This window comes from Camponotus vicinus, unplaced genomic scaffold, assembly GCF_025532165.1.
Source record: "Camponotus vicinus isolate PSW18456_S1 unplaced genomic scaffold, iyCamVici1.0 SCAF_8, whole genome shotgun sequence".
Taxonomy (NCBI): Eukaryota; Metazoa; Arthropoda; class Insecta; order Hymenoptera; family Formicidae; genus Camponotus; species Camponotus vicinus.
Window position 1 is genome coordinate 17,993,559 of NW_028141980.1, and position 27,746 is coordinate 18,021,304.

A 27,746-nucleotide genomic window follows, 5' to 3' on the forward strand; every position below is an offset into this window, starting at 1 on the left:
TTGCTGGTAATTTACCATTTATGGTCATGTAAGAACGATTATTTATATGCGGACAAAATGTCATACCGACTATCGCTAAATTCGATATTCTTTCGATAAGATGTGATAGTAAATGTACATTAAAAATAAAAAAAATGTAAAGTAAAAATATAATGGAAGAAAATAGAAGTGCATATCTGTATATATATGTATAGATATATATATATATAAATAGCGCGTAATTAATGGTATGTAATTTAATATTTTACCTTTATATTTTGTCCGTGAAAATGGCAGTCTTTTAAAATTCAAGTAATATAATATATAAAAATCTGTGTGCTCTCGTCTCTTTTACGTTTAAATCTATACATTTTTATTATCATTATCGATAGAGATTGATATGACAGATATCAATTGAAAATTAAAAATTAAAATTTGACTAAACAATACAAAAGAATATAAAATTTCTTTCTTCTGATTGATCAAATTTTACTTTCCAATCGTTAATTTTAATCTTTAATGCATATAAACGGATACGGGCTACAATATGATATTAGTATTATAAAGTAGTGAAGGAGTATACTAGGAGAAATATACTAGGAGTAGCACAAGATTGCGAAAAATTAATTTGGGGGGATACTGTATATTATATATATAAACTTTTCCACTTTATTTTATAGAAATTATTTAAAAAAATTGTAAATTAATATAATACTTTTCAAATAAATTATGTATATTTAATGCAGCAGTTACATTAGTTAATCATGATTCATTTTTCTAATAGAATTATAAAATAAACTTTTGTTCTACATGTTCGAAAAATATACATTTATATATAAATTTTTTTATTTGTACATAGATAAACATATAATCTCTATATATTCAATTATGTGTGTTCGCGAGGTAAGGTACGATTATCACAATCATGTCATGCAATTTTTATTCATTATTATTATATATTAATAATTTTATATTATTACTGTATACTAAGATTATATATTAATAAATACTTCAAAAAAAAGAAAAAGAAAGTATATATTCAAATATATATAAGAAAACTATTTATGGAGTAATTTTTCGATAGAAATTTGATAAAATATAAAATAACTACAAAAGCATGACCAAGTCGGAAATTCAAATTTAATAGACAGTCAGTTTAAAGTAAAGGAAAAAAATATATTTTTTACTTTTGAACCATATTGAGTGGATTTGACACAAAAAAATTTACAAAAAATCTATAAATCCATAAATAATTTTCAGTTTGATTCGCATAATATTTTCAATTCGCGAATAAAAATATATGTCACGAACTATACGTCATGCTAAATCAATAACAGAATCGATAAGAAAATTTGAATATAAAAATATAGTTGTAAATAAAAAATGTTTTTGATGAAAAAAATATTATTAAAGGAAAAAACAGAACAAAAATGAGGAGTAATAAATCGCAAAAATATAATGGAAAGTGTGAAATTTTTAGAAATAAACCTCAGTGTCTAATAATACTTTTGTCATACATCAAAATTTTTCTTTAATACTGTGACATGTAATAACTATAACAAGGAGAATATTTTTTTTAAATTTATAAGAAGAAATGTCAAAAAAGTTAGAAAATCTCGAAAAATGCTAGCAGTCCAATTATTGAAAAGCAATAATATCAGCAGTACCAAATTATTTATATTTAATATCTTTTTTGCATATTCGCAACAATAATTTGGAATTTTTCTACTAATGAAAATATTTATATTAACTTATAAAGAAGATAAAGTGATGCAAATAATTTGCATTAGAAAGAGATATTTGTAGTATTTTCGATTATTTAATTTAATAGGATTTATTATATAGATATATCTGACAAAGAGCATTGAGATGTTATAAGAAAAAAATAAAAAAGAAAAAATCAAAAAGAGATTACCTTGGTCAAATTCACAACATTTTTGTCTATTTAATTCTTTCGAAAGATATTAAATCTATAATTAAAGATATAATTTCTCTGTGTCTTTCCTATATACATACAAAATTAGAATTTATCTCATTTATCGTAAAAATATGACGCAACATACGTGTATTATGTACTCGTGTGATATATACTATATATACTATACATGTACACAATGTTAACAAAAATTCCTTGTCTAAGAAAAGAAGAATTTTTTAATTTAATCTAACTCCAGAAATATTATTGTTGTAATAGAGTTTTAAAACTTTTATTAACACTCTGCATATATTTTCTCTACTTTTTTTTTAAATTATATATTTCTAGCAAATGCAAGTGCTTATCAATCGTCTATATCATTTTTGACTAGAATTGTATTAAAAATTTTCTCTTCTATCTCGTCCACTTTTTTTTTCTCATGTGCGTTACACGCAGCGTAGATTTTGGATTTCCATTCCAAACAAATTACTATCCGATTTATCACTTTTATGTATGCTGCGATTGAGCGATATGCAGAAAGAAAGATAGTTTATCGGTGCAGTGGTGACCGCACATATTGCACGTATAAGGATCATCGAAGTCGTGACAACCCATATGCATCGTATACATGACAACGTTACCGAACGTGATCTCGCAATAGTGGCAGATGTGCTCGATCGAATCAGCAATGGTTTTGCCCTTGTTATCCTTTATATTTTGATTTTCTCTCCGAATGTCGGATTCACTAATTATTGAAGATTTGAGAGATTCTATTTCCTTCTGTTCTGGATTCGTGTCCTCTTCCATCGCGCGACGTTCCAGTTTCATTGCTTTCCCCTTGCGTTTATTGGTGCCGATGATCTTTGATCCATTTGTAGCTAATAACTGGAATTGAAATTGATTTTTTACTTCGCTGATGCGGAGATCCAACGGTGCATCTGTGGACTCATCTTTTTGTGACTTTAGTTGAGTTTTTAGCGTCACGAATGTCGAGGATTCATTACTAGTAATCTTTACATTATCGGAAATATGAGGTTTATTTGCATCATTTGTGTCGAAACAAGTTATAGGCAGATTCTGGACATATTCCTCAGACATTTTCATGATTTTTACGTATTCCATTAACGTATTCGCGTGGACGTAATTAATTTCCTGCATATTTTTATGAAACGTCGCATCTTCGCGATGCAAAAGGTGGTTTGACAAGTTAAATGCAGCAACCAGATCATTATAAGGAAACGTCACGGCAGGTTGATTTTGTTTCATGCTGTTCTGGATTATCCTATTTGCATCATTCATTTCATTCATCGTCGTCACAGTTAAATAACGAGTAACCGGTGAGTGAAGTGGTAAAATTGGGGAAGTTGGTGCTGAACTAAGCTGGCTATTGTTGATTATCGTACTCTGATCAGTGCTCTCATCTAACTCATCTTCTTTGTCAACGGATGATTTTTGTCTGGGCCCGCGTTTGGTACCATAGACATCGATGATAGATAAGGGATTTGGCGTGCCATCGGCGTTCAACACCATCGCTGGTTGATGCTCTTTCTTTCGCAGATGCTTTTTTAACGCATTGCAAAATTTAGTTTTGTACGAGCAGTTCGCACATCTATACGGATAAATATTCGAATGTTTTTTTAGATGGCTAGTTAGCATTGACTTGCTTACGCATGTATAGGAACACTTTTTGCACTTGAACGGCTTGGAGCCGTCGTGAACACTGAGCCAATGGTGATTCATATGATGTTTATATTTGGTAACGAAAGAGCATTTAGAACAGGTAAAGCCTTTGATGTGGCAACGCATGTGTTCCCAATATTCCATTTTTGTGGTCGCTACGAAGTTACATTGTTTGCAACTTTTACCTTCTCGGAAATCTGTATTTTGCTTCTGTTTTATATTGCTTTGATTCACGTGAGGAAGTTTAGATTTGTCTATCTCCTCTGTTGCGTGCGTGGCATATTCCTCTAATGTAGGAGAAGAGCAATTGCTTTTGCCTTGAAAGAAATTGAAGATTGGCAATTGTGCGAGGATGGCTTTAAAATGTGGATTGTTGCATTTCGATGTGCAATGGCTGATTAAATGTTCGGTAAATTTTGATCTGAAAACATGCAATTTAACAGATATTTCTTTTGAATTTTCCTGAAATTAATAATAAATTGATAATAAATTTAGAAAATTGATAATAAATTGATAATAAATTGATAATAAATTTAGAAAATTGAAACTGATAATTGAATATATTTTAATATACACATACATACACATACTGTATACAGATGTATATATGAATCAATATACTCTTTAAAGATCATTATATGTATACCAAATTTGACTGAATAATATAAGTATATAAGAATACAATATATATGTATACTAATAGTTTAATGATAATGCACCTGATTGATGTAGTAAAAATGCATGTCGGACATTGCAGGGTATTTTGCACAAGATCGATATCCTCACTGGACTTCATAATATTTGACATAGTGTCCATTGACTGATCCACTTGATAATTCATGTTTTGATGTTGCATAATTTCCTCAGGTAAGTTGGAATTTTCGTAAACGAGTTGCAGGTTGTTTTTGGAAATGGGTGATAAGTTACAATTCATCATGAAAAATCATTTGCTTTTTTTATTAGCTGGAATTGTTGGTCTTATGGTGAAACAAAACATCGAAATCAAAATAATTATAATTTTTTTCCAGCTCTTCTTTCTGTAAAAAAAATCATTCTATTTTATAAACGCAAATGTTAAAATAGAGAGATCTTAAGTCTAAATATATAATTCGTGATTAACCAAGAAATGATTATATTTTATAAAAGAAATTTGTAGAATAATTAAATTAGATATTTTTTAAATTGTTTCTTTTTATTTTTCTAATATACGAGCTTAGTAGATTTATCTTTTTTTAAGAATATATTTCTGATTAACAAATATATTTTTTATAATATTTTGTGAAAATATATTTAACATAATTTATCTTTAAAAAAAAGTTTTGTTTAATGAATCTAAAGATTATAAAATCTTGAAAATCAAGTTTAATTAGGAAGGGTGTTACTCACCACAATTTTATCACCCCAGTTAGACGTGATTTCTGAATGACGTGAATGTTATTGTTCCTTGACAATGACCCGTTATTAATTCGATACAGGTATACAAACTTGTTGTATGGTTTCTCCTCATTTCGCTATGGTTTTTAAAACATAAAGTTCGAAAATTAAAAATTTGTAATAATATTATAATAGATAGAAAGCAGCGTTAGACTTTTCAGTTTTTTTACTTTATTTAAAAATAAACCATAGAGCTTAAATGTGAAAACTAAACTTTTTCTTACAAAAATAATAAAAATAAATATTGCAAATTTTTATATAAGTTGGAACATTTATATATAAGTTTATGTTCTATAATTGATCCAATATTCTATTTCATTTATAAATATCACCATCTGTCGAAAAATGTGTTATCTCTTTATTTATATAAAAAAGAAAAAACTATTTATATAAGACATATTTATATAATACATTTAAAAAACTCTGTGAATTCATAATCATTAACAGTCGTGATAAACTTCTTTCAAATATTTAATGGAAACATTTGATGCTAACTCGATAGTCATTTTCTTATTCTCGCACTACAAATTTCGAATGAACAATACCGTTTTCTAAAGGTCAAATCGACGTAGTATTTCGAAATTCCAAGAGAGATATATACGTCAAGATCATAACAATAAATAGAAAACATACGAATGAAAATTTTGATTGACAAATGTGTTATAGTATAGAATAAAGAGATAACGCATTATATATAAAATCATTCAAAAGTTAAATATAACATGATCTTTGCGGACGTAAAATTGATAAGTTGTTAATGTTAAATAGTAAACTATAATTCATTTTAATTATTCGAAGCATATATAGAAGAAAAAGAAGAGTTAATAAATTAGTAAATAATATAATAATATATAATAATCTAGCTTAAAATCAGTTTTAATTGTTAATTTAACGTAAAAATCTAACGTAACAATATTTTGAAAACTTATTGCTTTTTTATGATGAAACGGGACACGTTTTAATATATCTATTATAATATTAAATATTTTCATTACGTAATAATAAATACAAATTTTTTATTAATTATATTATTACAAATTTATTTAATTTTATTGCACACACATTTACAACAATCTTTTATTAATATATTTAATTGATGAAGGAGAAACAGAGATAAATTTTCATATAGTTTTTGTCACACAATATAAGTAAATATAAAGAAATTTATAAATAGAAGAACAAGAGATAAATAGAAAAAACAAGAAAATAGAAGAGAGAAAGCAAGGCGAATGAGAAGCAAGAATAAGTTTTTTAATCGTTTTGTATTTCGCTTATTTGGAAGAATCTTTAGAGAAGTTAGGATTCATACATCTGCAATAATAAAAAGGATAAAATTCTCATTATTGATTAAGCGATTAATCGCTACGTATTCTTTGATTTTAGTTTATTTCTTGCTTCAATAGAGAAAATTACAAGACTTTATCTTTACGGCCCATATTTTACATTACTTAAATAATTGTTAGATTAAATCATCCTTATCAAAATAAAGATATCATTTTAAATTAAATTGATTAATTATACAATTTAAAAAAATTTATTTATATAATTATATATTTTGTTTTTCGTTAATTTATATTGTTTAAAATGTATATTATATTATATTATGTGAAACTTTATATAATAAAATAATTTCTTGTCCTCTTAGAAAAGTTGAAAAGTAGTAAAATTGAAAAAATTTTTTTTACTTCTTTCTTCGAATTTTTATAGATTTATTTTAAATTAATAGTTTTCGACATACGATAGTCAAATAATAATGTTTAAGAATCGAAACGACATATTTTAAAGAAAATTTAAATTAAAAGAAAATTTGAAATATATTACAATCATAGCTTCTCTCTCGAAAACAAAATTCCTTATCCTTGTTCTTATAAGTTGTTATTCCGAATTTGAAAGAAATACTATCTCTTTTTCTCACATGTGTTAAAAAGATTTTTATATAAATATAACTTAAACACACATAATATTCGATAAAATATATATTTATAATTAACTTAATGAACTAATCAGTCGATCCACACAATTATATCTATTAATCGAATTAAATATATAATCTTAGAGATATTCAAATAGTATATTAATATGACATAACTATAAGCCACTTAGTGTTATGATATTCTTTCATAAAAAATACTATATTATTTTCAAATTTTGCTTGACAGCTTATCAAGTTTTTAATAATTCAAAACATTTATTTAATCAAACCTGATGCATTCAAATCTTCAGTTTTATCATCCTTCAATTGTGTGAATTTTCTTTTACAGGAGATATATTTAAGAAGTATTTATTCACAAGATATCCACAGAGAACTGTCGACGTATCACTCAGCACTTTTTTTTTAAAAAGCCGCGATATATTATTACCCTTATATTTTGTACCGATTACAGACGCAAGTTACGAATATCTGAGAGAACGATAAGTAAGGTCAGGATGAAGTAACAACGACATTCTGAATCCCAAAGTGAAATAGGCGCATATTTCTGGATTCTATCGAAGGGGCAGTTATTTTCCCTCTCTAGTCCGTCTGCCCAATCAGAATAGTCATTCGGATTCATAGGCGATTTAACAGATACTGTTTCCTTTCTCCCACCTCTTTCGATACATGATTGTGATTATTCATCGAATCTTCTGCGAATCTTCAGCGAATATCAAAGAGTTGCTCTCCCATATTGTTGCTTAAACATCATAAATCTATTATATTTCTGTCGTTTTTAACAGACTGTCACTGTTGCTGTTATCTGTCTATTAATTATGCGTCAATCTTTTTCCACGTAAAAAGAATATTACCATATGATTTTTCTTCAATTTCACTCCATTTATTATGTAATGGTTTGATGTCAAATTTTTATAATGTAAATTAGATTTCTCTAATATGAAATACATTTATTAAAATTTTCGGAATATTCGACATTTATTGTATTTTATTCAAACATACTTTATTAACAGCCAGTTATGTATATCAAATCAGCGATATTGTATAAAAAATTGTGTTTAAAAAAAATTTTACTGTCTTTTCGAAACAAGCTTTATATTGTGTGAGGGAGATATAGATTGGGGTAATCGGTGGCCGCTTCTTTCGTGACAAAGATACAGAATGCTATACGCATACATATTTACCCCTTTCCTAGGTTGTAGTATGGAAAAATATTTCCCCGCAAAACTTAGAATCTCATGTGGGAGTGCAAAAGAGGTAAAACGGCAGCTGTTCAAACGAGAGATACCCCATTCGGTTCAGGTATAAATATGCGTGAGATACATTTTCCCGTGGCAACTCGTGCCCGAGATACATCCGCGGATGAATAACAATAATAATCATTTTAATAATATTTTTATATTTCTTGCGATATATTTAATTTTTTTTATTGAAGAGAAATAATAAATACAATTTCCATTCATTGAATGTGTTTTTATCATCTAAATAAAAATACAAACTAATAAAAAATATATATAATTAGTATAAATGAGTAAATATTTTGCATAAAAATATGGATTTAGTCTGAATGAGAAAAAAGAGAAGGAAGACGGAAAGTTGGGTTCTAATTAAGTACTCACTTGCGAATTTGCGACCGTTGCGATGAAAAATTCAGTTGAATCCATAGAAATCGAAAGGATAGTCGACGACAGTACATTGACATTTGGGGGTGCCAATCGTTGGTTGACCAGTGTATAGCAAAACGCAGGCTGCAATCCACAAATGGCGGCCTTTTCTAAGGACAAACAAGCTGACAGCTGACCCACGCTTGTGCTCGGTTGACCCATACTTAGTTCATCTGCTGAAACCACCCCGACGCACATGTTTCCGTACGCCAATTTTTAACATGGACCAATCTCACCAAATCACCTCCCGGAATTGAGATTATAGCGGAATTATAATTATTTTAATAATAGCTCATTATGTTTAAGAAGAATAGATCATTCGATATTCGATATTTCTTTGATGCCCGACTTCGATTTAAAGATGTATAACGTACATTACATCTTTTAATAGTTTTATATAAAATAAAATACAATTATAGATTGTTAAAATATTTTTTGTTTGTTTCGTTATTCAATATAAAAGAATTCATAATATACAAAAAAAGAGAAAGATTGTAGTATTTCTATTTTTTCCATAATAGATTTTCTCAAAATATAACAAAGAAAAACAATTTGATAAGAAAAAGAAATAATTTCACGCTATTAAATGGTTAGTCACCTAGCTTAATAACTCTCAACTCAAAATCATGCTTTAAAATAGATTTTTCTCTTTTTTTCTTTTATACCTATATTCTTATTTTTTTCAATGATCAGGAGCCTGTGCCAAATGAATGGCTCTCGATATTCACTTTCGTTCTAGCCGTAATTCTCATGCAATCCCATTTCTTTCGATTTCTTCACCTGTCCCCTCCCAGTTCTTTACTCTTTCTCCTGGCTCTATATGATTCCCGTAAAAAGAGAACTCGAAATTCTTCGTTTCTTTTTCTTCTCACTTTCATTTTATGTGTTTCATAAGCAACTGATCTCTCATTTAATAATCATATACATGAATAGAATAGTGACGTCTCGAAGAATAAACTAAATGATCCTTTAAAATTAATGAGATTTACTTTCTTAAAAAATTAATCGATACTAACATTTCATTATTGTCCTTTTTATCAATCAATTATCTCGATATGCATTATTCTGTTGAGTGATAACGGGGATTACATATTTTGATAACTCGAATACTATAATACTGTATAATTTTATATTCGTTACAGTGAGCGAAAAAGGGCATATTTATTTGCGTGAAAATTTATGAATTTTGTATTTTATCGTATCTCACACGTAAAATCGACGAGTGGACCAAGCGCTCGTAACGTGATAAATAAGTAGTCGGGGTCATTCTATTACGAGAAGGGTCAGCCATTGAACAATACCGAGTGCACGACCTTTCCACCGTGGGGTTAATATCTGGGCGACTAAACATCGGCAGCCGGACAATGCGAGATTTATAGGTCGACTCATACACGATCATTGTCCTTTCCGATGTCAATAGACGTAAGCCAAAAGAAGAGATTTTCGAAAAACGACCGGCTGGCCGCAGCCGTTCTGAATTCGCGTGACGGTTGTGAGCGAAATGGTGAGAAACTGGAGAAAATCGCATTTTCGACACCAGAAAATTTCATCGTTCAATTTCTTGCCCCCCTTTCTCCTCTCTTCTCTTTCCCATCCCTTCTTCTTACTCTCATTATTCTTGTAAAACGATTGGAATGATAGTATATTTAATATAATTATTTTTAATTATCACAAACATTTTATTTTAATTTTATTTTAATTTTATTTTAATTTTATTTTAATTTTATTTTAATTTTATTTTAATTTTATTTTAATTTTATTTTAATTTTATTTTAATTTTATTCCAAAAAATGGCATAATTGTTCAATGTCAATTATTTCCTATTATAGTTTTATCATTTTTCTGTTTTTCTCTTTATTGTAACATTAACTATAATATAAGCATCAAATAATTATGTTACCAATGATTAAGATAAATATTGATAGAATCAGCTGTTACACATTATGAACATTAAAATATGACTAAAAATGATTTCAAATGTCACACTCAACTTAAGAATCTAAGTGACAAAGTCGCTTTGCGTGCGTGCGTCTGAAAATAAAAATGTCAACGAGAAAAGTCGTCATTTTCGCGCGATAGATTACATGACATCTCGGAATTGATTGCACCAATCTCTTTTAACTGGTCGCTATAAAAGCAACCGTTAACTTTGCATAAGAAAGATGCCGTTAGATTCTTAATTATCGATTTTCGTTCCTGATATCTTAATCGAAAGCACGCATGACCCGAATTTACTCCGGATAAGCTACTTAGCGTCGTTTGGTAGCCCCTGTACGTAGGCAACAATTCGATTATTGACAAGCCAGATATATTTTTTATACTTGGCATCGCGATGCTATGGCATTATTTGATATCCGAAATATGAAGCATCATAATTATGGAAGTACAAAAAATCGACATGGAAATTCATCGTAATTGCTGAATACATAATAAGTTAAATATACCTGCGGAGCGACATGAATCGACTGAATAGAAATGAAGATGAAGAACCGCAGTACCTTGAGATCTCAGATCGTCAGTTAGTGGTCAACCGTTATGAAGGAAGGATGTGGTAGTGCTACGCTTGCTTCTACCTCTCTTTGTATTACCTGCTCGTCTTCACTCAGATCATCTTGTACCGGTCTCAGAAGGAACGCTTTTGTTAATACTTCGTCGAGAATCCCAATTCTAGTAAAGAAATTATATATATTTGAGTTAGTAAGATTTCTTTGAATAAAATAAAATATACATAATGTGATTTTGACAGTTAATAACACTTTGTTATAGGCTGTTTTCGTATAGAATACAAGAGGAGCAAAGAACAGAATCGAGTAAACGCGTGAATATTTTTCAACTTGAAAAATATATTTCAATTTACTTTATATTTCTTTAACAGCATTTTTATGGACTTCGAGAATTACATTTCTTTGCGAGGAATACTGTGTGTGTTTCGCTTACGAATTGATTCATATGATCAAGAATATCGTCTTTTACATCAAGATTTCAGAAGAATATCTTAATCGAAAACGCGTTAACAATTGATATGTGTGACATAATAGCATTTTTCGTGATAATAAAAATGCGAACGATCCTTTGAGTCTCTGCGCGATATCATCACGATGCAACTTCATCTCAAGAAATGTTAATCTAGAAAAGTTAATCTAAATCTCAAAGGACAACGAATGTGTGGAAATAACTTGATTAGCAATAAGCGTTCAAGAATACAGAAAATGACTTCCATGTGTAGCAGCAGAAAGAGCCATGCTGTGATGAATGATGGTTATTTTCACAGACGTAGCCCTTATGCTTACCAAGTGAGTTTTAAATTTATTATAATTAAATTTATTAAATTTACTATAATTATTATAATTAAAAAATACAGTATGTGACATAATTATTTAATTTGAAATTTTATCAATTCGAATAAGATATAACTAATCTTTTGTATTTAAAATGAATATATATAATAGTTACTTATGGATAGATTCTATTTAGTATGGTAATTGACAAGTATAACTGTATGTAAAAATAAAACTAACTTTGCTTTTTCTTTAATTTAATTAAAAAAAATAAAATTATTTCATAATGACGTGAAAAAAAATATTCTTTTTATTCAAGTGTAAAATTTTAAAATTTCTTATAATTATATTTATCTGAAAATATTGGAATTTTTCTCTTCATAATCATAATTATAATTTTGTTTATTTCAGAGAAAGAAAATTTCTCTCTCTCTCTCTCTCTCTCTCCCTCTTATGTGATTATTAGAAATAATATTAAAAATACAAAATGAGATTTTTATGTAAAGTATCTTACAATAATATTCTATTAAAATTATATTATAGTAATTAGTTATTTTTTTATTTTGACATAACTATTCATATTGACATTTATGATACTATCTACTATATGGAAGAAAACACGTTTATGCTTAATATTTCAATTATGCGTATGTATATGAGGCGGCAGTCTGTCATAATAAGAATGAAATTGTTTAAGCATAAAATTGCTTCATTAAAAATTGATTTGCTTCTTTTGTTTGTTATATTTTAAATTGCAATTGTTTTCAAGATTACATTATTTATTTTATTCCATTATTTTTTTATTATTTTTCCGAATTATATTGTGTATATTTTATTATATTATTTAAAATAATTTTAGAAGAAAAAAGGTTTAAGTGAACAAAATCATATTGCATTTTAAGAAAAATTTTACGTGTATAATAAATAAAAAAAATGTTTCTTTTTATATAATATCTTTTTAAAGGAATGTTCGTTAACAAGCATGTTAAATATTATTGAGACATTCAATTGTTATATGTAAATTCTTTCGTTTAGTTTATCTTAAAATCTTTCAAATTATTCAGCAATTAGGTTTCCCATGTTAATGAGAATATTTTTCTTTTTGTATTAAAATCCTCATTTCTCACCGGTGCAGTGTCTTAGGGTAATTAGATGGTTAAGTTTGATTGTCGACATATGTCCGCAATTCGCGCACAATGGTACCGTTATCAAGTCAACAACGGTGAGTGATAATTGCAACGATAGTGATGCGCATTTACTCATGGCAAATTACATTATATGCAATAAGATTTCTAAATGAGATGCATTCTTCTAACTAAAAAACATGTGTGAGATATACGAAGAACGTACAGCATATCATGAAGAACGAATTGCACATATCAATATATACATAATAGACAACATCTTTTATGCTAATGATTCCGGATGATATTTGAATTGTTAATCGCATACGCTCAAATTGTCTGAGAACGTCGGTTGAATGATAATTAAACTTCTTCGTTAGTGAACCGCGAGGGGAGTTATGAAATATAATAGAAATATATGCGTCCAGTCCAATAGATAATACCTTTTTTATCTACTCATAGTCATTACAATACTTGACAGTTAGGTTCAACGTACCTGAAATATACACAAATACACGGTTGAATATTAAATGCATCCTACCGCAAACAAAAAATAATATTTAATAACATCTTTGACAAATTAGACGTTGACAAATTAATTATAATTTGTGTAATATAAATTTTAAAATTGCAGTAACATCTCAAAGGAAAATATTTTACAGATTATAATCATCTGAAACATACTAAATCGTATACTGAGATCTCTATTAATTGACCCTTTTTATTGCGATTTTATTAAAACTTTATTAAAAATTCAGAAAAATTCATTAAAAATTGACTTAATGTAACAAGTTTCAATATAATTGTATTTATATTTAATCAATTTCATGTATGAAAGCAAATTTCATACACGCAAAAGATTATTCAACAAAATTTACTATAATTCATTATAATATTTACAAAATAGAAATGATGTAAGTTACTTTTTAATTACTTTTTTTACTTATATTTTTATACATATATATGGACCTCCTTGTACATTATACTAAATAAAAAAATAAAATAAGAATACAAAAAATTGCTCATTTCTGTTGCCAAAAAATCTCGTAGTTATCTGTATAAATATATATATGTTATTACATATTAATGAAAATGATTAATTCAATTTAAATTTCAATGAGAGATTAACTGTATATTTTTTAATTACGTTTTAACTGTATACTTTTAGTTTACTTTTAACCTTCGTCTTATATAGATAACATAATAAGTGATTTTACATTCTGATTTTGGATAAATATTATAATCCGTACCTGTAGATGATCCAAGGGACGCGTTTCTAGGAACTTCTCATTAAACCGACATTAAACAGACAGAGATGAAAGTTGCAGTAATGTCCTTGAAGGATCTTTGCACTCAGTAAAATTGTTCGTACTCGTATCTTCTTCTCTTTTTACCGCCTCTTTGAAGGCCGCGCACTGACTCCACCTAGGTCATGATACGCATACAGATAGAGTTCCTTACACGACGCACATTTCTCAAATTATTATCTAGAAATATCAAAGTTTTTTAATATATTTTTAAATATTGGTTTTTTAATTGCATTATGTTGTTAATGTCTATGCAGATATTTTTGCAATGCACTTCTATTTAGTTTAAACCATAGCAATATATCGAGCCAAGTTTGTTGTATTTTTTTAATTTTTTAATTAAAATAATCCTTAGCAACCGAATGATAGTCATTTCTAAAATGTCATTATTTATGAATTTTTAATAAGACAGCAGAGTTAGTCTTTTCATGAATCGCATAGCTGTTACCACGCTTTATGATCTACATAGTTGGATATGCTCGGCAACACCACTTAAGTACCGCCGAGAATTACTCTATAGCTCGCATCTCCATTGAAAAATATTAAAGGAACGATCAAATTACATTAATAAAAGATAGGGAAAACTAGTCTATAAAATGTATCATAAATATAATAATTCAAATTAACATTATTTCCTTTGATCAAACATAAGGGAAAAACTCGAGGAATAATTGTGATTGAACGTGCATTTATTAATACTTGTGAATTTATAATTTGCAAAATACTTAGTGTCAGATTGAAACGCAGATCTTATAATTTGCGTAAACATTTATGTAAATCGTGAGTAGCAGCGAAACTAAATATCATGTGTCTAAAAAATGACATACATTTTGGTTCACAAAATCAATTCAATGAAATAAAATGTAGAAATTTGTCAGTGATAATTTGTGTTACTCCCAATATTTTTTTCAATATTTCTGTTATACTTATTGAAACTTGCAACGTTATAACGGTGCTATATATCTAGGAGATTCAGTGCTATATGGATTCACGTCTTCAGACAGGCAAAATATCTCGAATACATCGGTGAAATCGACCATATCGGATGCAATATCTAGATAGAAGCATAAGCGATAAACCGTTAGAAGTTTATAGCTTGTCATCATTTCATGAAAAGTACCGCACGATTTTTGCTTTTTATTCTTCTCGTACATTATGCAGATGTGCGCGCATTATACCGCACTATATGGTTGATATTTAAATTGTTTCTAAGAAGAACAGACATCACAATCATTATATCGTATATTAGCATATTATATTAGTAACTGTAACCGTTAACGAGAAAATATATTTTATATAATCACAAGAGACTTCTATTTATTTCTATTTATACAAGCGAGAAGTTGTTCTAAAACTTATGCTTGTTTTTTTTGTTTATTTCATTTTATATAAGTCGTCATCTAATAGATATGCTCTGCATAAGTCCATTTATATTATATTTATCCGTATCCGTTTCTATAGCGATTAAACTAGATAAAACTATGCATTTACACGTATTTGTATTCACAAATTTTTTAAATAAATAAAATGATATGTATAATAAAATTACATATTTACTTATTAAATGATGTTTATGATGAATAAATTTAATAAATTTACTAAAAGAGAAAAATAGAGAGAGACAGAGTGAGAGAGAGGGAGGGAAAGAGAAGGATTTTTATTGGTAATATTTTTCTAAATTAAAAATCTTCCAAAACCTTTATCTTCTGTTATTATAAAAAAATATCGTTATAGTTTATAATGAAAGAAAATGATTTTCATTACAGAACGACTATTATTTAACACCAAGATCTACTTGGTCCAAGGCATCGATAGCACGGGTGAATGGTAATGCTACATGGAGATTTAGTGCCATGTTAATTATATCCTCTATATTAGTATTGATAGCAGTGCTAGCAATTGCTGGATTAGCTTTATGGATGGGTAAATTAAATATTTTTATTAAATTCTTTATATTAAACTTTTTGTTCTCTTTTTCTTTCTTGTTCTGTTATATTTTATAATAAATTATATACACACAAACAAGTAATTATCATTAATTAAATATTCAATATTACAGTTATCCGAACAGATTCTAAAAATGGTGAGTTTTCTAATATTTGCATAATAATAATAAGTCACACGTAATACTTTTAAATCTTACGTTAAGTCTTGATTACAGCTATTATCGAATTTTCGTGTAGCTTCAGAATTATTAGAGGCGAAAAATACAATCCCATGTTAAAGCTGAGAACAAGCATGGTTTTCCGAGAAAAAGAACGCAAATTTCAAAACATTGTAAGTGAAATATTTTAGAATTATTTTAGATTAAATACCAAAAAATTAAATTTCTTAAAAATACAATTTTTTATTCTTTTCAGTTTGAGCTTCTATTTAGAAAAAGCATATTGGGTTCATCCTACAAACGAACAACGATAGAGAAATTTGAAAATGGGACCTTGAAAGTATTCTTCAGATTGTATCTTGATCGAAAAAAGATACCACGTTCAATTATAAATGTTGAAGATACTATTGAAGATATTATCATCAAAGAAACATATTCAATATCATCTTTGTTTAAAGATATGGAGTTAGATCTCACGACTATTTCGGTGAAAAGTAAGTAATGATCAAATCGAACGATAAACTGCTGAATTATTGTAATATATAGACTACAAGTATTATTAGACATTGCTGTAGTTTTAGTTGGGAAATTTTTTGAAAAGAAAACATTACTAGGCATTGTTTAATGGACATTATATTGCTTAAAAATTTTAGTAAATATTACATCAAACATTTCATAAAAAATAATTCAGCATTATTATCCAGCAAGCATATGTTTTAACGTCAAATTTGTTCTTATTCAAATAAAGTGTATTATCAATTTCTTTTTAAAAGTTTTCCATAAATATTTTCTATATTTTTCTATCAAAATTTTAGGAATAAATAAAGAAGAAAGAGAGAAGATAGGTAGCATAAATCAGAAGCAAGAACAGCAGAAACACACTATGGTTACTAAAAACAGTCTATTACGACCAAACAGAACCAACAATTTAATTTTGAGTTCAAAGTCGAAAACAAATACTGTAAGACCAGCCAAGACCGATTCCAATGAATCCGATATAGATTTTAGCAATATCCCAACTATTAAAGGTACTTATAGAGCAACGAAAGTTAATATTAGTACTGCATATAATTCGACTAAAGGAACATCTAAGTTAATACCAGATATTAAGGATACTACTAGGAAAATGCTCTCGCATGAACAAATCACAAGGTCAAATAAAACATCCAATTTCATAAACTATTCGCCAACGGACAAACCTACCATATCTTTCACAAAATCCACGACAGATATGTTCAATGAAGAGAAATTAAACGGAAAAGAGGAAGATGAATTGAAAACGTCACAAGAGTTAAGGATCACAACTACTCAAAGCAATTTGGACATTTTCAAAGATTTCCATAATCCTGATTTGGAAACTTCACCGTGGAAACCAATTATACCAGGATATATCAATACAGAATTTAAATTGTTATCCGACAGTGATATCGAAGAATCTGATCGTACTGAACTGAGCACGCAGAAAATTGTTTCATTCACAAATGATCTTCGCAGTAATATAAAACAACTCGACAATAAGACGAGTACGACACCATCGGCAATATTAGGATTATCGGAATCTCTTAATTTTCATGACATCAGTACCATCAGCACAGACATCACCGGTTTTCCGCGAGACAGAATCGTCCCAGATTCGACAATGTCTAAATCAGAGGACAATGAAAAACCAGACATCGAAGTAGCCGGACAACTGCCTTCGGAAACATACAATGTCAGATTAAAAGTCTCATCAGAATATGATAGCAAAGACAAAACAATTTCTAACTCGAAGATATTGGAAAGTTTGATAACTCGCAATGTCTTCGAAAACATTTCAATAAAAGATGATGCCTTATTTCATAAAGATCATGCAGACTCAAACGATACTCAAAAAGCGGAAGAGAAATTTGATAATTTGGTATCAACGATAAAACCTGACGATATTGAATCACATCATAGCGAAAAAAACTCGAGTAAATCACCTACACGTGGTATTGGCATAGCGGAGCCTATATTGGACACAGAAATTGAACTAGAAACAAGAAATAGAGATAGTATCTTGACATTAAACGAAAATGAAAAATATACGTTGCAGGACAAAAACGTCGATATTAATTCGCAGCAACCGATTTACACCAGTTACAATACTCCTGATCTGAATGGAGGTGGTTTTGGATCAGGCTTGATCGAGAATTCGGCAACTATAAGACCTTTCAGACACACAATACCTGTTGATAAAATTACATCCGTCGTAAATTATAATGACAACATTTCTCTTCGTTACTCGGACGATTTATTTCTTTCGAATGACGAGAAGGAAGCGGAATCAAATATGTCCCAAGATAAAGTTATGACACCATTGCTACCGAATTCAGAGATTATAGAAATGGAAACTTTTGTTACAGAGTACGACGATACTACAGTTCAGCCATCAAATTATGAACAAATTATATCGACAAACCCAAATATCAACAATGAACGCGATGATGAGTTGTCACATTTTAGTACTACAGAGAGTTATTCAGATCCCATAAAAAAATTGATCGTGGAAAATTCGGACGACAAAAGAAACATATCGAGAAATTCAACATTTATTGAAATTGATATTGTTAAGCATACGCCCGGTCAATCAAACAAAAGTTCGGAATCATACGCGGAAACGATGACCAATAATAATGATATAAAGAAAGTTTATAACGATACTTTAAAAGCTTACGTCGTAAAAAATCTCGCACCTGTTAATAACAATACAGGAATTGATAAATCAGTGCAATCGAGACCAAAGATCGATTCTATTGCTAAAGAAACTACTTCTTTGGAGCAATTATTCGGAATGCGTAATTATACGTCTGAGAGAAATGTAATGAATACCAAACCCATTGTTTCTGAACGTTTTTCTTCGCACGAAATCTCACCGGATTCTACGAGATTTAGAGAGAAGGAATCTTCAAAGCACAAGAGTACCATAATCGAGCAAATAGTCGAAATTGTAACTTCCATCAGTACCAGAGTTTCGTCAAACATCAAAAATAATTCCGTTGTCTCGAAATTAATTATCACAAATTCTACTAATCCAATTATCCGATCGGAGAAAATTTCAATATCGAATGAAGCAGATAGATTATTTGGACTCACTACAACAGAAAAAGTAGTCTCGTCAATTCAAGATCAACCATCTTTATCTTTGAAGAATTCGAGAACAATGCAAACATCGGATAAAAAAACATTGACTTTCGAAGAAAATCAAATTTTACTAGAGAAACTTAAACAACTTGCCAAAATTAGGACGGATGATGATTTTGTGCAAATTAGGAGAAACAATTCAAGTTCTAGCGTAAAGTTGCAATTTCAAGATTCTAATGCATCGTCATTGAATATCGATGAATTAAAAAAGATCGCTAACATTATGACTGAAAACAAAACTTTAAAAAATGTAAATTTAGGAGTTACATTGAGTCGCGATGGCGTGGAAATATTTAAAAAAGTACTAAATAAGATAGAAGACCAAACAAATGAGGCACTTACAACAATCCGATCAGATTTCAAGATTTCTCCAAATAGTAATTATGTAAGAGCAACGCGCTCGAACATGCATAAACGAGTAGAAGAATGTTAATGTAGAATTTAAATGATTTAATGGTAAAAGAATTTAAAAGACAGAGTTGTTTTTAATTTTGTTTTTGCTTTTCATTTTATTTTTTGTTGTTTTTTTTTAATTTTATTTAAAGAACATAGACTAGTATTGTCAGATGTCAAACGCAATGCTATTGCGCGACTGGTTGCCTACCTCAGGCAGTTTGAACATATATATATGCATCAGCTCCTTAGGGATTGAAGGACAAGATTTTTTAAACAAAAATTCTGTGAAATCTCCCAGAAAGGGTTTGTCCCATGAGTCTTGAAACATCTTGTATATATTGGTTGACAAATGGGAACAAAATCATATATTGTTTTGTAAAGAAAATTGTTTCCTAGTGATTTGACAATCAATTTACTCATAAATCGCTTGATTTCAAGGGCTATTTTAATATTAGATGAAATAATATTAGATGAAATAATATCCTTTTATTATTAAAGACGAAGGAAGAGCGCGAAAAACTAAAAAGAATTTTTAGCACAAAATATATGTAATATATTTAAAAAGAACGAACTTAATTTAGAACTGCTTAATATGTCAGTATTAATAATTTTCAAACGGATATCTGTAAAAAGTAATTTGAGAAAATTCAAATCTTGTATTTTAAATCCATATTACATTTTTAATTTCTCAGTGAAGAAAAGTATTAAGAATTATGTAAAAATAGAAATAGAAGAGCATAATATTAATAACTAATATTAATATAACTATTATATATAATAATTCAAATGAAAAAAATATATATTTTAAAGACTATTATACCCTTAACTATAGAAAATTATCGATAGATTGATAGAAAATCGTATTGATAAAATGACTGTAAATAGCATAAATAAACGATACTATTTTAATGGTTTTAACAGGACGTACAGAAGTTTGAAATTATGTATGTACATAGAATTGAATAATAATAGATTTAAGAATTACTTACATGGAAATGTCGTGGATGATTATTCACTTAATAACCGATGTTATTAACAAATCTGCATATAATTTAGAATACATTATAATAAATTGTCACTTTTCATGGATTGCGCGATTGAAACTTAAAAAAAATTGCATTATCGACAAGATGATTGTAATACAATAATAATAATTGATTATGCAAAATTTGCACACTGGATTTTCAATTGTAAAACGTGAGGAGAATATGCGAGTAATTTTAATGGAATAATGAAAATTTTGCGATTAAAATAACATCAAACACGGTATCAATCGGATAAATGTAGTTAAATATATGATCAAAATTTTTATTATCAGACCAATTAAAAATTATCCGATTTACGTCGTGTTTGATATCATTTTAATCGCAAAAATCTCAATAATTCATTAAAATTACTCGCATACCCTTATAAATATATCTTAAAATAATTAACATTTATTTGTCACAATTTGTCATCGGCCGCTTGCCAGCGGCAGATTTGATAACGAGATGAGCATGACAATATATGAGTACGTAAGAGCGAATGAAACAATAACAGAAGCGAGCGAGATAGTAATAGGAGCAAGCGAGAGAGAAATAGTATGCCAGGCTGCAAGAAAGACTCGATTTCCGAGTCTTCGTTGCTCGTGCTATTGCTATCTCGCTCACTCTTATTGCCATTTCGCTCTTTCTTATTACCTTCTCGCTTGCTCACATAACTCCCGTATACGTTACACACACACACACACACACACATATATATATATAACTTTGCTCACTTGAAATATCTACGCTATTTTTACAGATATGAAAAAATTGTAATTATGAAAATTGTACGATTAAAAGGACCATGATAAGCTAGTAATATTGTTTTCGTAAGTGAAAGCGTTTCAGAGATTTCAAGATTATCTTCATATTTTTTAATGGAACCATCCTAATTTTTTTTATATAAATCGATTCCTCGCAATATTCCGTGTAAAATGTTATAAAGATAGGATAGTCAAAAATTGAATAGTTAACGAGATATTTGATTCCTTAAGTTGACATAATTTTATATAAATTATAAAATATCTGATAAAATTTTCATTTTTCGATTATTTTTTGTATATATACACACATACAAATAAATATATGCAAAGAAAAAGAACAGATTAATTATTAATATTAAATATTTTGTTAATACAACACAGTCACTATTAATCGATTAATTATATTTTTTTACAGTCTTTTTCAATGGTTTTTCACAGTCTTATTGTGACATTAACACCGTTCATTATACACTTTACATATTTGTTGATTTTTTATTTTGTGATCGATTAATTTTCTATGTGAGATAAACTTGTAATTATTTTATAATTTATCATTATATGTCATTTGATAATTTAATAATTTAGATATACATATCTCAAAATCATTAATATATACCACATAATGAATACATAATATACAATATAATACATAATAACTAATGAATGTACCGAACTATAGCATCGTGCGCGCTGCGATATATCGAAGTTGTTTCGCGGACGTAACGATATATTTTTTAATAATAACGACAACAAACGTATACTGACCACTTATACGTTTGCGTCGTGACAATAATATAAAAATAATATAAATGAGTGGTGATTTTCCTCACCACCCATGGGGTATCCACCAAAGGCGCGTTAGTTTTTTCATTTTAAAGTGTGGACCTTCGTCCGGAGCCCTATTGTATCACACTTTAACTAATATTATAATATTGTACCATAATATATCTACATATAATTATCTATATTACATATATACATAAGTTATATTTTTTAAAAAGAGATTTTTTACACATTAATATTTTGTGAGTCTGGTGTCAATTAGCGACAAGAAATTTTTTAATATTTTACAAGTTTGGCAGCTTTGTCTCTCAGTCTTCTCTGGCGCCGCAATCACCGGGATCCATGGAGTGAGTTCGTCCGAATGATTCCGTATGATCCAGTCCACTCTGGGGAAAATTGTCTCCGAGGATGCAACAGTTGTGTTGACTTGATCAACATAAATCACAGAATATGTGATTAGCTGTGTTTAGAATTTGCATAAATTTTATCATTATTTTATATCTATATATATGTTTCTATTATCTATTTTATATATATATATATACACATATATATTATATAGTATATCTATTTTATTTTTTTTTATTTATATTTTATATCTATTTATTATTATTATTATATAATTAAATTTTTTCTCAAATACAAAAATACATAAACTTTGCTAGTAATATAACTGAATTAAAAATATAATTTAATAAATTTCTTTTATCAAAATATTTAATTTTCAAAAGAAAGAATCATATAACATAAAATAAAGAATCATATAATATAAAATTTATATTTTATATCTATTTATTATTATTATATATTTAAATTTTTTCTCAAATACAAACTTTTTCAAAAATACATAAACTTTAATATAAACTAATAATATAACTAAATAAAAAGTATAATTTAATAAATTTTTATCAAATAATTTAAATTTTCATAATATATAATAGAAAAAAACGTAATATATAATAGAAAGAATCATAATATATAATAGAGAATCATAATTTATCACAACGCTTAACAGGGATCCTCATCATAAATTCAACTTGCTGACATTTAAATTCTAAAAAGCATAAAAAGCAAGAGGAAATGATGATAATTATAGATTAAAATTATTAATTATTTTTATTATTATAATTATTATTTCTAGTTTGTTACTTTAATTTTTATTTTTTGAATACTTAACAATTTGTTTTTGTTTTTTCTTTTTTTTTATTACAGAATAAATAGGAGGATCCCTGTTAAGCGTTGTGATAATTATATATTATATATTATATTTGCAATTAACAATTACATATTTTTTCTTAAAAATAACTATGTGTTTTCTTTACACCAATTGATTCCTCTCATTATTTTGTACATAAAAGTATTGAGGTAAGATAATCGAAAAATGAATATTTTACAAGATATTTTACGGTTTATGTAAAATTAAGAAATTATTTCAAGCTTCATAACTCAAAAAGTACTTGAGGGAAAAATATTTTATTATAGTGTTTTGGAAAGCTCTCGAGATAAGCTATAAGAATATATAATAAAAAATAGGAGGTTCCATTTAAAAAATTAAAGGTAACCTTCATATGACATTTTTGCTTATTACTTAATAATTATTGCGAATTTTGCAAAATGGTAGAGGACTTTTCTTCTTAGTTTGACCCAATTTATCATAACTTTTCGTTTGGTCCCTTACGAATCGGACACCCTGTATATTCAGCTTTAGATAATTTCATGAGAAGTTATTCTTTATAGAATTATAATTAATTTAAATGAGAAAAAAATGTTTATCTTATTAAAAAAATGTTTGTTATTGTTATTGTATTATTTATTCTTTTAAAGATAATATTTAAGATAAGATTTTTCTTTTTAGAATTTTTTTGCATTCTCAAAAGTAAAAAGATATTTCAGATGTGTTACCCTGTAGTGTATGTTCTCTGATGTCAGATGACTCACCCTGTATAACCTATATGTAATAAATTAGAAAGAGAAAGAAAATAAAGAGAAGAAGAATAAGTGAGATAGAAGGTCACTACCCTGATTGGTTACACACCAAGTCCGCGCATGTGCAATTCATTTTAACCCCCGCTAACATCAAAGGTGCCGACAGAGGCTGCGTTCGGAAACATCACCCGAGTGCCCCCGGGTATCATCTTATCCTTGTTGTTCACCGAATGTTAAACAAGGATAAAATGATACCCGGGTACACTCGGGTGATGTTTCCGAACGCAGCCAGAGAGTTGCGCTACTGTGACCGTGTTCCGAAATTACTGCCAGTACTGCAAATTCTATAGTGCACGCTACGTATATTATATATTTTCAGTGCTGGCAGTAAACTGGCAGCAATTTCGGAACACGGCCTGTATATACTGTGCCTATGTTCAAAGAGGCGTACACATGTTTGTCAAATAGAGAGAAAAAGGAAGAATGGCGGACGAAAACGAGGATCAGTGGTTGTATGGGGATTCTACCGATGGAAAGGAATATGTCAATATACCGTCGGAGATTCAACAAAATGATTCGACAAAAACACAAGAAAAATCTCAAATTCCAGAAGACCTTAAAATGGAGGGAACTAATGAAACACTGTCCGAGGTACACGCGCGACCTAACCTCTTATTCACTATATATAATTTAATTTTTTCAAACGCACGTAGAAAGATATTTTTATTATATGTATTTTAACTTTTTGAAGATCTATAATATTTATTTTTTTATAATTTTATAATCTGCTACTTCAACAGAATAATATGACTCCATGTGTAATATCTAACACAGTAAACAATTACAAGTTATATAGATATATAATTAAAAAGAAATCAATAGATTGATAAAATGTAGTTTGTGTATCAATTATTGTACATATTCTTTCTCTTTTATTTTTTTCATATATTTGTCCCTTTTGTGTTCTCTTTGATATATTTTTTATAATATATATGTTTATATACGTTTATTTTTACAGATGCAGGGTATTGGATCCCCTGTTGATGGTGGTGAAGAATCCTCTTTATTGAATAATGTACAGGAAGAGAATAATGTGGATACAAATAAGAATGGAATTAGAGAAGCTTCTAGCCAGGAGGATGGCGAAGCGGCCAGTGATTCCGATTCTGATGATGATGTACATGTTGTGATTGGCGATATTAAATCGACACCGGCATATGGTAGCTTAAATATCAAAAGAGGAGGATTGCTGACTAATGCATCTGGTGTGCCAGATAAATTGAGCAAACAGCCAGGAAAGTTTAGTATAGATGAGTTTGAGACTATTGGAGTTATCAACGGGATACCAGCTCATGAATATAATTTAGATCAATTAGAAGATAAGCCGTGGAGACAACCTGGTGCGGATATCACGGATTACTTCAACTATGGCTTTAATGAGGAAACCTGGAGAGCGTATTGCGAACGTCAAAAACGGATGCGAAGTGAATCAGGAGTGGGATTGATTTTGAATGCAGGAGGTAGCGGTGGTAATCCTGGCAGCATGAGGGTACCTCAAGTGGCGATAACCAATGATAACAGTAAATATTCAGGTATTATGGGTCCTAAAAGAGCTGGTCCACCGCCAGGACGAAAAATGGCAGGGACTATAGATGTTATTGGAAGTTCTGGTTTAGCTTCCCGAAGGAATTTGGATAAATCCCCGCCGAAAGGAAATGTTATACAAGTCATGACTGCCGATAGGAGAGAATATTCTAGAAAGCCAGGTTTTCCTGATATGAGTGTACCACCTCCTGGAGCGGGGATGCCACCACCATTCGATATGCCTCCACCGGGATACGCCGGAGAACCAGCGCCGTTCTACATGCCGGAAACTGATCCATATTACCAGAGTTATGAACCCACACAGGACAACCAGTGGGGTAATGATCCGGTAAAAGGATAGCATTATGTCTGATTAGTAAATTATCTGAAAAATTATATTAGACAATATTACCTTATATATATTAGAAGATTGTTCATTTTATGAAAATAATTGTAGAAATATACTCAGTTTTCTATTTCTTTCTATCATAGACATGGCAACCGACAAATCTGGCAATCCCGATGACCGAAGGTGAAGACGACAAAGATATAGGACCTAAGACCATACCCACCATGGTTCCACCAACATCCATTCCTCCTTTGATGCAACCACGCGATCAACGGGACGGCAGAGATCGAGAACGAGACAGGGACAGAGATCGAGAATTGGATTCTATGGGCAGAGATAGGGATAGAGACAAAGATAGAGATCGTGATCGTGATAGAGAAAAAGACTCAATGATGAGGGACCGTGATAGAGACAGAGATTCGATGACGCGAGATGAAGATCGAGAGCGTGATAGGTCCAGATCTCAGTATCGTCATAAAGATCGGTAAATTCTTCTTTTCTAAAATTCTATATCTATTATGTGATGTGTATATACAATATTTTAATGTTTGTTGATTTTGATGATTTTCAGGCATCGGCATCGATCGAGGTCACGATCTCGTAGACACAAATCAAGATCGCGAAGTCCGAGCCGACGTAAGAAGAAATCCAGACGCTCGGATAGAGAACGTTCTAAGGAAGAAAGCGAATAAATATGTGTATACATATAATCTTATCGCGTTAATTTACAGTATCACTTACAAAATGCATTACACTAGAATTAAATGATCACTTATCGTAAAATGAGGTAATATTCCAACAATCGCAGAAAACAACAATTTGCACGCATCATTATAATTGTGTGAAGCTAATTATAAGAAACACAAGCAAAAAAAATATGTACAATCGCTTGCAGAAGTGCTACAAATAATAATTTTTGACACAAATAAGTTATTGATGGAAACAATAAAAATATATTGAATTTGTAGATTACAAATTGTAGATTAAGAATAGATTTTCACACCTCGCTTTATATAGAGAAGTCATAAGATATCTTTTTATTGTTTGGGCTTGAGTTTTTATGTAATCTCTGAAGCAAGAATTAATTGTAATAAAGAATTGTCGGCAAATTTTTCTATTTTGTCATCAAGACAATAATCAATATCTGACAATAATCTGTGAAACAACTAAAACTTTTATTTTAATTTTAAAATCTCTGAAGTGAGAGATATAAATCTCATTGAAAATATGAATATAAAATATATAAATAAAAGTGAGATTTATATCATTCGTTAGGCCGAAAGCACAGACTTTTGCATAGGTGCATAATCCTAAGTATAAGGAAATTAATTGGTCCACGAGC

The 27,746-nt window shown here is 29.0% G+C and overlaps 2 protein-coding genes across 2 annotated transcripts; one reads left to right on the top strand and one right to left on the bottom strand.

Annotated features, from left to right (window-relative positions):
- Positions 1 to 1,889: 1,889 nt before the first annotated feature.
- LOC145975373 (protein hunchback-like) lies at positions 1,890 to 7,380 on the bottom strand. Its single transcript, XM_083105823.1, has 4 exons — positions 7,211 to 7,380; positions 4,961 to 5,085; positions 4,294 to 4,611; positions 1,890 to 3,995 (listed from the first exon to the last, which is right to left on the bottom strand). Exons 3-4 carry the CDS (start codon positions 4,509 to 4,511, stop codon positions 2,402 to 2,404), a joined length of 1,812 nt encoding a protein of 603 aa, XP_082961949.1. The 5' UTR covers positions 4,512 to 4,611; positions 4,961 to 5,085; positions 7,211 to 7,380; the 3' UTR covers positions 1,890 to 2,401.
- Positions 7,381 to 11,138: 3,758 nt separating this feature from the next.
- Positions 11,139 to 27,513, top strand: LOC145976421 (uncharacterized). The gene is made up of 11 exons (XM_083107478.1): positions 11,139 to 11,295; positions 11,369 to 11,895; positions 16,078 to 16,234; positions 16,371 to 16,394; positions 16,473 to 16,588; positions 16,672 to 16,909; positions 17,231 to 20,007; positions 24,940 to 25,122; positions 25,490 to 26,404; positions 26,548 to 26,888; positions 26,976 to 27,513. Exons 2-11 carry the CDS (start codon positions 11,764 to 11,766, stop codon positions 27,094 to 27,096), a joined length of 5,004 nt encoding a protein of 1,667 aa, XP_082963604.1. The 5' UTR covers positions 11,139 to 11,295; positions 11,369 to 11,763; the 3' UTR covers positions 27,097 to 27,513.
- Positions 27,514 to 27,746: the final 233 nt, after the last annotated feature.

Coding starts and splice junctions, on each gene's coding strand:
- LOC145975373 (XM_083105823.1), bottom strand. CDS start 4,511: ATGATGAATTGTAACTTATCACCCATTTCCAAAAACAACCTGCAACTC. Junction 3,996..4,293: donor ATTTTTACTACATCAATCAG/GTGCATTATCAT, acceptor GCATGTTTTCAG/ATCAAAATTTACCGAACATT.
- LOC145976421 (XM_083107478.1), top strand. CDS start 11,764: ATGTGTGGAAATAACTTGATTAGCAATAAGCGTTCAAGAATACAGAAA. Junction 16,235..16,370: donor TGGATTAGCTTTATGGATGG/GTAAATTAAATA, acceptor TCAATATTACAG/TTATCCGAACAGATTCTAAA. Junction 20,008..24,939: donor ATAAACGAGTAGAAGAATGT/TAATGTAGAATT, acceptor TTTGTCAAATAG/AGAGAAAAAGGAAGAATGGC.